Genomic DNA, 12,265 nt, shown 5'->3' with positions numbered 1-12,265 from the left:
ACGAAAATAAAATGAAAAAACGAAAATGGGTCGGGCCTGTACCCGACCAAGATGTGCGGTGATGGGTAAGCACCGACCTAGTCGCTGTACATGATTCGCCGCGGCCGCCGCGGCCGCCGCACCACCACCATTCCGTTGTTCCCTAATCCCCTTTCTCCCAGCACTATCAAGATCCATCCGACCCATTCCAATCCGATCCAGAGGAAGCTATGACGAATTGGTATCGTGGTTCTCTGCTTGCTCCGCCTATTGTCGGCGAAGGCTCCGTCGCTGACCCCCTTGAGCAGGCCCGTATCTGGAGCATGTGCAGAGTGTGCACTCGCACAGGGCCTCCTAATATTTTAGGGCCCCGATTTTTGCAACTTAGTTGTGTTAATCCTAAGATTACATGTAAATAATCAAGTGTAGGCAATAAAAACATGTAGCACTTACTCCATTCTAGGAATCTGCACGTGCATAGAAACTTTCGTCCATCAGCAGACTCGCTGCTCACTGCTGATGACTTTAATTGTTTGGGTCCAGTTCAATTTATTGCATATTAATGATCCTTTTGCTTGACTCCGGTGATGGAGCGACGAGGATGGCGCGCGCCTTAGGCTTGTGGTATTGTCTATATTTGTCGCTAGATGATCTAAGTATTTGTTTGTAATTTTTATTATTTTTGGGGCCAGTGGTGGATCCAGAAAAATATGAGTGGGGCAAATCAATTGAGTGGGGGCATTTTTTGTATACATTTGCAAGGACTAAAGGAATTTGAAATTTGAGTGCGGGGGCGCATGCCCCCACTCAGATACACTAAAGTTATTTATAGTACCGTTGATAATTGTTAATGGATCGGTGAAATTTTCGCAAAAACATGCTCCGTGTGTTTCACCTTGGTGTCGCCTCTTCCCCTACTCCAATGAGGAGAGATCTCCAATGAGTATATTGTATTAAAGTTTAATTTGTAGACTTATTTATCTCCTCCATTTTTATATATAAGGCCATCGAACATTTTGAAGTAAAATTTTGATTGATAATTTAACCAGATAATATTAGTTATATGTCACCAAAAATTTATCATTGGATTTATATTTGAATATGTTTCCAACGACATATTTGTGGTGCTATATGAGACCATCATACATTTTATATCAAATTGTTAGTCAAAATTTTGGCTCGAAATACGTAGTGACCTTTTATACAAAAATGGAGGGAGCATTAAAAGTGTGATTTGATATATTAAAGTAGTGTTGGACTAACGGATGATGCTTTTGCATTGGCCTAGCATCGAACCCTAGAAAATACCGAGTATAATACATTTTATATAGTTTTATATTATATGAGTTCAATTGGCGACCTAGATACCCACACAAGAATAGTAAACCGGTATGGAGGGAGTATTATTAAATGACTTGCTAATTAGTCTTAAAATTTGTAAAACATGGACTAAAAGTATGTTTTGGTAACTGAGGTCTACTTTTTTAGTTTCGCACCGGGCCTCCGATTTCTCAGGTACGGCCCTGCCCTTGAGAGCTGCCTCCTCGACCGCAAGCTCTTCCTCGGCGACCACACCAACGCCACAACCGCATGGTACGACTACCCCGAGCACGACGAGGTTTCCATTCAGGTCACCTTGTTCGTCGCCCCCCCTCCTCGCATCTCCTGTATCCTCGCCTGGTGCTCCCATACCTATTTCACACAGCAGCCCATGGTCGTCTCCACGCACGACGGCCTTGTCCTCCTCAGCATCGCCTTCTCCAAGAAAAATTCTAAATCAGCAGATTTCTTCATGTACCAACCCGGTGTCGACAAGGGCGGCGATAACGATCGGTTGCTCGAGCTGATCCCTCAGCCCAGCGACATGCGCTTGGTCGACCAAGGCTGTGCGGTCGGCCTCCCTGCCCTCCCACGGCGGCAGCGGCGACTACCACATCGCCGCACTAACCATGTCCTTGCAGGCCGAAGGAGTGTTTGACCTCTACGTATTCAGCTCCAAGACGAAAAGTTGGACCGTCAGGAGGCCCTCGTTAACTGAGGATGCTGCCGTTGACTCTGAGGGCTACATATCGGCCAAGGCGACCCCCCTTGGCGGTGGTTCCGTTGCGTTCGTCGACTTTTCTAAGGGCATCCTCATCTGCGACGTTCTTGACGGCCGGGAAAGCCCGGAACTCCACTATATCCCTCTGCCATCAGAAGAACTCTTCCAACCATTGCCGGATGCCTACCCGTACATGCCTCATGATTTGACTTTTCACATTTCCAGCGAGACTATTCGCATCAAGTTTGCTTACGTGGTGTGTCCCTTATCTGTGGATTGGAGCATTGAGACGTTCAGTACTACCACAGTGACCAAGAGTCCTTGGGGCCAGGTCAATCCTTGGGAAAAAGACTCCACGGTCGATGCTAGCGAACTGTCAGTTCATGGCAGCATCGAGCTTTCAGGACTGCTGGACCATGGTGACGGCAAGCAGACTCTTGGCTCTCTCTTTGTTGAGAAGCCCGCGTTGAGCTTACACCAAGACAACATTGTCTGCTTAATGGCTAAGCAAAATATCATGGATAGACAATTGTGGATGATTGCTGTCGACATTGAGAACAAGGAGCTGCAAGGAGTCATCCATCTTGGCGTCGGAAGACGCACGGCACTAATCTACAGCACCATCTCTGATCACCTCAACAACGTTGCTGCGACTGCATCTACTGGTAATATAAGCTTGCATGTTTTCATCTCATTTTCTACCACCTTAGGACATTTAGGTAACCAAAGCATGTTAAAATCCCCTTAATTTGGTGTTCTATAACTAAATTAGCAGCAACCCATCTAATAAAGTACCCTCAAAGCCTGTGGCTCTGATATGCGAATGGTGGACTTAGGATAATACAAAATGGTTGATAAATTGGCGCTACTGATTGTTTTGTGATTATTCTGTAAAACAAATTGGTTGATAGATTTGTTACATGTATTTTCTTGCGCAGGTGAGAAGGGAGACCTGAAAAGGCTAGGAGCGTCGCTGGAGTCAAAAACTCCCAAGAAACTGATCAGGGTTGCATCCTTGGTTGGTGAACAAGAGAAAGGGGTCACGGGAACTGATGATGGTGATGATATGGACTTGGAACTCGAGTAACCAAATATGGGGACTAGCATATCTGCTTAAGTTTAACACTGATGAATGTCTCTACATAGATCGTCATCCTGTTTGTCAAAGTATCTAATAAAGTACCCTCAAAGCATGTGGCTCTGATATGCGAATGGTGGACTTAGGATAGTACAAAATGGTTGATAGATTGGTGATACTGATTGTTTTGTGATTATTCTGTAAACCAAATTGGTTGATAGATTTGTTACATGTATTTGCTGGCGCAGGTGAGAAGGGAGACCTGAAAAGGCTAGGAGCGTCGCTGGAGTCAGAAACTCCCAAGAAACTGTTCAGGGTTGCATCCTTGGTTGGTGAACAAGAGAAGGGGGTCACGGGAACTGATGATGGTGATGATATGGACTTGGAACTCGAGTAACCAAATATAGGGACTAGCATATCTGCTTAGGTTTAACACTGATGAATGTCTCTACATCGATCGTCATCCTGTTTGTCAAAGTTTCATCATGTATCTATATCTATATTTCTTATAAAAGAGAAAACATTTTCTTTCCTAGGTACACCCCACCTAACGTACGCAGAGAATTAACACCACTACATCACCCCGCTTGATTACATCCAACCGTCATGATTACCCTAAATCTGACTTAAAAGTGCGCTTAGCAATTACCGTCGACTGACCCCGCTCCACGTTCCGTCTCCACGCCGCACTCTACCCGCCTCCATCTTCCGTCTCCACGCGGTGGCAAGCCCAAGCGGAGGTGATGCTGCACGGCAGTGCTAGATCGCGAGCAGAAGGATGAGGAGGTGCGGCACGATATCCACGCGATCCTCAAGGGCCAGGCTACCGCCTCCCCTGACAGCAGCTGCGAGGGCCAACTACCGCAGCCCCTAGCAGGGCTCCACCGGCGATCGTCTCCGAGAAGCCTAATGTGAGATTGGACGAAGCCGCTGGTAACGACAGTGCGAAAGGGCATATTGCAGGGGGTGTGTCATGATCTCATCAAGTTCTGATCATGTTGTTGCAAAGCAAAATTCCCTTTGTACTGGTACGCTTATGTGTTACTTTTATGTTGATTATATTTTGTCATATTGGACTGGGTTTCTAGATCGAAGGTAATTCGTTTGACATTATCCTTTTTGGGTTTCAGACAATCAAAATAAGTACCTACACCAGCTGTTGCTGCAAAGATTTCTGATATTGGATTTGGCTTGTCAAAGGATGCATTTACCGCTTTGATGAAGGAGGTAGTGTTTTAGTTCACTGCACTCAGTACATATTTTTTCGTCGAAATGCATGTTCTTTAAATGCCAAGTCTCAATGGCGTGGTGTGAGTTCTTTTAATTCTTCACCATTTTTGGTACTAAAAGTGCATTCATGATTCCTGAAAAAAACAGGTATTAGTCATTTTCAAGTTCTTTATTCATCCTGCTGACATTGCTCAATTATTCTTGTATTTTAGTGGGGGCCTCAGCTCCTAGCACTAACTTTTACGTGATCTGCTATGTTAATCCTGGGTTCCGTTGTGATCTTAATTCCTTTACTATACATGTCAGTAGATTTCCATGCCTGAATGGTGAAGATCCCAGTTGGCTGTTTTCTCATTCAGTCAGGCATAGCTTTGCTAGATACATTTTGAGTTGATCTACACTCATGGCTGAAGAAGAGACATACCAATCCATAATGCTTGTATGGGTCAGCTATCTGCTTTATGATATCGTCTTCAATATTTTTTTTACTCACAAATACTAGTCTGAAATAGTGGATGTATCTGTTTTATGATATTGTCTTCAAATGCTTCTTGTGATATGGCTTTACCAGAACTAAAGATGTACCTAATTTTTATATATGGCTTTATTGATGATAACCTTTTCAGTTAAAAGGTACTACATTGGATAAACGGAAAGGACACGAAATGTTGTCAGATGTATGTGCTATAGAGGAGGAAAAATATTATTTAAAAGGCAGTTATTACCAAGATTGTAGCTATTTTTCCCCATCGACACATGGAAGCCATTCTGCAGGAAAGGCATTTCCGAACATAGAATTTTTTATTCATGTGCTATGACATGGATTGCTGCACTTGTGAGAGGTTTGTCTATCTAAAACATACAGGGCATGTTTGGATCGCAGGATTTCTCAAACGTAGGAGTAGGAAAAATGCAGGAACAGGATAGGAATGCACGTGTAATCCCATAGGGTTGTGAAAGCACGGGAATTTGTGAAGTTGGGTGTTTGATTCACAGGAATAGAAAAACACATGAATCCTTAAACCAATAATTAAATCATGATTAGAATAAATGTAAAGGTAAGATTAGGTTATTATCATGCAACTTATGACCTTTGTCTCGTTCTTTGTGCGTAGGAATGTAAAAAAGAGGTTTGAGTGGATTGTGAAATTCCTTTGATTTCCCTATGAAACCTAAACCGAAGAAAAATTCCTACACTTTTCCTACACCCCAATCCTTTGAATCAAATGGATGAATAGTACCACCAAAGGAAAATTTCCTATTCCTTTGGTTTTCCTCCAACATTCCTATGAATCAAACAAGGCCTCAAGTTTTGGGAGATTATTGGATAGACAAGTGCAGTGAGCAGGCAATGGCAATCCTACGAGTGCAGATGAGAAGCCAACTCATTAATGGTATGTTTAAGCTCGCAATCAAGCTATTCAACTGAAGGTGATTCCTAAATCTCTATTAGATATTTTACCAGTGCAAGCATGTGCAATAAAAATACTGTTTATTGATTTCCAGGTGGATCCACCTTTCTGATACTGCAACAAGCTAGAAAATACATATCTTTCCACGGCACTATAATTATCTTCAGAAAATGCAGAACCTGAGCCGGCAAGAGAAAAGTTCATACCGTGCCCATCCCGATGGTTCTTTGAAGATTCTGCATCTCGGCATGGATTAAGGTAGCTACTATCTCCACGTGTTGCTTTTATTTTCACATTAAACATGGCGGACATGTTCTCTAGAGTCTAGATGATCTTTACAACTGAAAAGAAGACATGGTTAGCATCATTGCATGCTGTAGCAAGTTTAATATTTGAACAGATTGCCCCATTTTGATCCAACAACCCCATAATTCTGGTCCTGCTCTATTCGTTAGTAATTTATCTGATTGTCCTGGTTACAACATAAATGGTAACACACCTCAACTCGGAATTACAAGTTCTTCTCAATTTCCTACCCTTTTTGTTATTCTGCTTTTGCTATATTCTTTTGTAATTTATCTGATCGTCCTGGTTGCATCATAAATGGCAACACATGCTCAAATGTGAAATACAAGTTGTTTATCAGAGATCTTAATTCAGAGCTTCAGTCCTGAACATGTGGTTCTTTAGCATGTATGTTCAGACAGCAATCGCCATGATTTTCTAATCACAGATCTCTCGAGTTTTTGCGTGTCCCTGGTCCAGCACTAATTACTTGCCTCGCTTCTCTTGGTCTTGGAGGTAGTTGAGTCATGTGAGGTGGGAGATGGCAGAGCTTGTGGTGGGAGCGGTGGCACCGCAGGAGCTACTTGAGATGCTTAAGAACTATGGAAAGAGGGTGGGACGAGTTCCAAGCCGGAGGAGCGACACTTCCTTTGCTGGGACCCTCTAGGTTGTTTGGGCAAGATAGGATGTTGGGACTATGCGTAAAGTGTTGACATGAGTTGAAACTCTTGGTGAAGTTTTGATTATGATTAAAAAAATTGTGAAGATTTGTTCTTTCAACCTGTGTTGTGTACAAATTTAATTTTGTAACTCCTTGTAGCAGGATTTAGATTGTAATCGTGGATAGTGAACACGGCTTGGCAGTTTTGATCTTAAGGGATGTTTATCAAGAGTTTCCCTACTCAATGTGTATCATGTTGTCTTCACTATATGCCACAAGTGTTGTCTATTTAAATTGCAGATGTATTCCATTTGTTGTTTTTTTCTTATTCAGAGAAGTTCTGTTTTTCCTGATTGTAGACTTCTAACAGGGAAGTTGATGTATTTTTATCATAGAAAGTTGGAGTATTTTTTCACCGTGGTAAGGGTGGACCTCTCTCTATGGTTGAGTAGTGAAATGGATGCAGCTATGAGCACTAAAGTCATATTTGTGGACATTATTTTTAATGTTTTGCTTCAAATGAGGTTGAATTGAAATATTTTGCAACTAAATGTAATATTTTTATGCTTATGTGAATTTTTAAATATATTGATTTTATATATATTGATCAATAATACAGATCATGCATTGCACGTGCAATCTTACTAGTCTCGTATTAAGAAAAAAATCTGCACAACAATAATGAATTAATAATATCATATATTTAGTTCAAATAATTTTCCGAATTGAGCAAAAATTCAATTCAATAATTATGAAAAAAAAAACTCAGAACCAAGCATGCCTTGGCTAGAGGCGATGCTCTGTAAGAGCATCTCTAGCAGAGCCCGTAAAAACGCAAACCGAAAAACACGAGTTCAGTGCATCGAACTCGTGTTTACGGGCCGGAAAATGGTAGGCGCAAAATAGAGCCCATAACGAAAACTGAAAAACAGAATATTCTGTTTTTCAGTTTCGGTTTACGGTCTCTGTTCTGCGCATGCGGGTTCCGAACCCGTAAAGGCAGGATTTTTCATAGAATTCATATGCAACACATACAACGATCTATCATAATTAATCAAATAATCATCAAAATTATTACAACACATAAATAATTGTCTGAACCAAATTATTACAACAGTTTTGGGAAAATTGAACAAATGTAAAATGCCTCAACCAAATTACAACAACTTCGGGAAAATTGGAAAAATGCACGAATGTCTCAACAATGATACATGTGACAAACAAATGAATGGAATGGTAGGATCAAAGGCGACGGCCATTTCGCTGCCAGTGGTGCATCTTCAGATCATAGACGATCTGGGCATGGGTATTGGCATTCTCAATCTGCCGATGTGTTTCAAGGAAAGCTTCAATGCGATCCAGATTGTGTTGGGGTTCCACTCGGGAGCCAACATTGTCATAGAAGCAGGACACGCTCAACTCTCTTTCATCCTCGATGATCATGTTGTGAAGAATCACACAACATGTCATGATGTTGACAAGTGTTTTCTTGTCCCAAAATTGGGCTGGGCCACGAACAATAGCAAACCTTGCTTGCAAAACACGAAAAGCTCTCTCAATGTCCTTGCGAGCTGCTTCTTGAGTCTTGGCAAATTCAATTTCTATTCTATCTTGGGGATCCTTGACAGACTTAACAAAAGTTACCCAATCCGGATAGATGCCATCGGCTAGGTAATATCCTATTATGTACTCAATATTCATGACCTTGTAGTTGCGAGTGGGTGCTTCCCCATTTGCTAATTTGGCAAACAAAGGAGACCTTTGCAGCACGTTGATGTCATTGAGTGTCCCGGCAAACCAAAAAAAAGTGCCAAATCCACAAATCTTGTGATGCAACGGCCTCAAGTACAATGGTTGCATCTTTGCTTTTGCCACAGTACTGGCCATGCCAATACAATCAAGACTACCAAGCATGCCAGGCCAACCACTTTTCTCATTTATCTCCATCAACCGTTTGGTGTCATCCTCATTGGGAGCTCGGAGATACGTAGGCCTAAACAACTTGATAATCATGCGAGAAAACCTGCGGACCGACTCCGAGGTAGTATCTTCGCCAATTCGAAGATACTCGTCGGTGTAATCCACAGGGATGCCATACGCAATGACCCTGATGGCAGCAGAGATCTTTTGGAAAGCGCTGAAACCCATCACCCCGGCGGCATTCCTACGTTGCTTGAAGTAATTCGAATTGGCTTCGCAGGCCTTGACGATTCGGACGAACAAGCTACGCCGCATGCGATACCTCCTACGGAATAGATGGGGAGGATAGGTAGGTACCTCGGCGAAGTAGTCCTCCATCAGCTGCTCGTGGCCGAGGAGGCGATTCCGCTGGATGTGGTTCCGGCCGAACACGGAGCCGCGCCTCCGATTCAGCAGCTTCGCGCGGTCCTCCAGGTCCTTGACGGAGAGGAGGAGCATGGTGGCCTCCATCTCGTCGTCCTGGAGCAGCTCGTCGAGGTCGGAATCGTCGGAGCTCAACGAATCCGACAGATCGAACTCGTCGCCCGAGCGCATCCTCGATTCGGACGGAGCGGCGGTGGGGGCGGCAGCCAGAGTTGGTCGAGGAACAGCGGGTGGGGTGCGGGGCGACCTGCGCTACCTCGGGCGGGACGGCGGCGGTGGAGTGTGGAGTGTGGTGGCGGCGCGGGGAAGGAGCGAGCGAGCGGTTGCGTCAGCTGAAATTTCAGCGCACCCTAGATAGGGATCAAGCGTTTGGTTCGCTCGATTGACCCCTACAAATACAGGCCATTTTGAGGTTTTGGTCCTTTTACGATCACTGATCGGCGCGAAATTTCAGCCCGAACCCGTAAACTGGCGGTTATTTTTCGATTTTGGCCCGTTTACAGGCTCTGTTCGAGGCAGAGAGATGCTCTAACCCAGACCACCTGTGTTCGAGGCTTGGCTGCATTTTCACTGTGCTGGACGTGGCTGGCATTTACTGCAGATTTTATTCTGGATTCAGTCGAATGTGTGGCAAGCTGCCTTCAGGCAAAATCACATGTAACTGCTAAAATATGAATCCTCTGACACCAACGGTTATAATTGGTTTGTCATATAACGATTGGATTACAATGAGCGATTTCTGCGTTAAAGATAAGGATAGCAGGGAATCCTTAAGGATTAATTATGCTAAAACAACAGATACTTAACCTAACATTGAGAAACTTAAGAGCAGCTCTAGCATAACTCCTAAAAATGGAGCCTCTGTTGGGGTGTCCTCCAAGATGAAGTATAACTTACTCTTAAACAAGTGCACATAATAGTCCGATTAAGAACTAATCAAGATGGATTATCTCAATTTCATTTCCAAGCCGCAAGTAGTCTATCATTCTTTGGCCCGTTCTCCACACTCTGAAGTCTTTAGGGAAGTAACCAACCTTCAGGCAACTGCAGAGCTGATGCATTGCAAATGGCCCTTGCACAACACCATGGGGGTCTATGTAATGCCATGATATTTCCAGAAGAGCTGCATTGACATCACCAAGATCGTTATGTTTAGAGGAAAAGGGAAACTATTATGTTTAGAGGAAAAGGGAACTGTTATGTAAATAGCAAACATAAAATTATGAACCAAAGAATTTTCAATTCAAAGCAGAACTTATTCCGATAAGCATCTGATATTAGCATAGAACAAGTGACTGGTTAATATAGCATTCTAGTTATATGATTTGATCATATAACGATTGGATTACAATGAGCGATTTGTGCGTTAAAGATAAGGATAGTGGGGAATCCTTAAGGATTAATTATGCTAAAACAACAGATACTTAACCTAACATTGAGAAACTTAAGTGCAGCTCTAGCATAACTCATAAAATTGGAGCCTCTGTTGGGGTGTCCTCCAAGATGAAGTATGAACTTACTCTTAAACAAGTGCACATAATAGTCCGACTAAGACTAATCAAGATTGATTAACTCAATTTCATTTCCAAGCCGCAAGTAGTCTATCATTTTTGCAGCTTGTACTAGCAAGATAGCTTGGTCCATTGTTTGGTCTGTTCTCCACACTCTGAAGTCCTTAGAGAAGTAACCAGCCTTCAGCCAACTGCAGAGCTGATGCATTGCAAATGGCCCTTGCACAACTCCTTGGGGGTCTATGTAATGCCATGATATTTCCAGAAGAGCTGCATTGACATCACCAAGATCGTTATGTTTAGAGGAAAAAGGAAACTTTTCTGTAAATAGCAAACATAAAATTATGAACCAAGGAATTTGCAATTCAAAACAGAACTTATTCCCATAAGCATCTGATATTAGCATAGAACAAGTGACTGGTTAATATAGCATTCTAGTGGCACTGAACTTTGATGAATCTTGATTAATATAACAAAATACCAATCCATGTGTTCTAATGGGTAAATGACTGCAAGAAACAGGCCACCAGGTTCCAAATGTGCACATAATATAATATAGCAGCGGGATTCTTCTAGAATCGGCAAAAATGAGATCTCTTCAAACCAAGTCAGCATTATGGATTTAATATTATAGGCAAGATGAAAATAGATAACCATAATGAATGAATGAAATTAGCATTGTAAGTTCTCAAATGTGCCACTTGAACTACTTATTTGACATTTTAGTTCGTTCGGGAATAGAATTTTATCTGTGGTTGTCCCAAATCTCCATCTGCTATCTATCTCGTATTAAGAAAAAAAAATCTGCACAACAATTATGAATTAATAATATCATAAAATTCAGTTATACTTCAAATAATTTTCCGAATTTAGCAAAATTCAATTCAATAATTATGGGAAAAAAAACTCAGAACCAAGCATGCATTGGCTAGAGGCGCTGCTCTATAACCCAGACCACACCTGTGTTCGAGGCTTGGCTTCAGTGGGTCGCTCATGGTTACCGATTTAAAATCAATTATGCAAAGAATTTGGTTGAGAATGCTCGGTTGGCCACAGGTACTACTCCTATTTACCATTTACTGAGGATTACCATGCTTGGCTCTCCTTAATGCTCAATACTGTCTCCGCCCCTGCCTGAAGCAGATGATCATACCGGAAGTAACCGCAAGTACCGCTGATGTTCCTATAGAAGTACAAAATACGCAGCCGCAACTGGAGCGATCAGTAAAACAGATGCTCCTACAGATCCAGACCTGGGTTGCGTTCGCGGAATCGGCGTCGGAAGCCGGGGTCAGAGACGACGCTGCGCCAGCGCGTGCAGACGAGCGAGGCGCCGGGGAGGGAGGCTGGCAGCGCGGGGAGGCGGATGAGGATCTCATCGAGGAGATTATCGTCCTCAAACGGGGTTGCCGCTGCCGGGGGAAAGAGGCGTCGGCCAGCCATTTCGCCCGCGTGAACAATGCAGCTAGGGCACGGAAGTAAAGTGGAGTGTAGTCACAATTTAGATCTAAAGGCCGTTGACGCGCGGGCCGTTGGATCGTCTCCCCACTGTGCAGCCACACCATCCCTTCGTGGTAGATCCACCAAACAGTGTTTTGGCTTGCTGTCGTGTCGTGTATACGAACCTTGTCTCCGCCGGTGGATCCGCCTGCTCTCTGAAGCTAAAAGCATCTCCTAAAAGGATTTTGAGGTGCGGTGGACAGATTACGTTTTAAAACCTTCTTT

The 12,265-nt window shown here is 43.1% G+C and overlaps 1 protein-coding gene and 1 long non-coding RNA gene across 2 annotated transcripts; one reads left to right on the top strand and one right to left on the bottom strand.

Moving 5' to 3' along the window:
- Positions 1-1,512: 1,512 nt before the first annotated feature.
- Positions 1,513-3,587, top strand: LOC124698387. The gene is made up of 2 exons (XM_047230866.1): positions 1,513-2,685; positions 2,959-3,587. Exons 1-2 carry the CDS (start codon positions 1,929-1,931, stop codon positions 3,105-3,107), a joined length of 906 nt encoding a protein of 301 aa, XP_047086822.1. The 5' UTR covers positions 1,513-1,928; the 3' UTR covers positions 3,108-3,587.
- Positions 3,588-9,698: 6,111 nt separating this feature from the next.
- LOC124698386 lies at positions 9,699-11,941 on the bottom strand. Its single transcript, XR_007000950.1, has 3 exons — positions 11,794-11,941; positions 10,550-10,810; positions 9,699-10,152 (listed from the first exon to the last, which is right to left on the bottom strand). It is a non-coding gene; the product is annotated as an uncharacterized LOC124698386 (long non-coding RNA).
- Positions 11,942-12,265: the final 324 nt, after the last annotated feature.

The sequence above is a fragment of the Lolium rigidum genome, chromosome 3, assembly GCF_022539505.1.
Source record: "Lolium rigidum isolate FL_2022 chromosome 3, APGP_CSIRO_Lrig_0.1, whole genome shotgun sequence".
NCBI lineage: Eukaryota > Viridiplantae > Streptophyta > Magnoliopsida > Poales > Poaceae > Lolium > Lolium rigidum.
Note: the sequence above shows the minus strand (reverse complement) of the source record. Positions and strands in the feature narration are given on the sequence as shown.

Bases quoted from the DNA above. Each gene is read 5' to 3' on its own strand.
- LOC124698387 (XM_047230866.1), top strand. From the start codon at position 1,929: ATGTCCTTGCAGGCCGAAGGAGTGTTTGACCTCTACGTATTCAGCTCC. The intron at 2,686-2,958 runs GTAATATAAGCT...TTTCTTGCGCAG, and splicing joins TGCTGCGACTGCATCTACTG to GTGAGAAGGGAGACCTGAAA.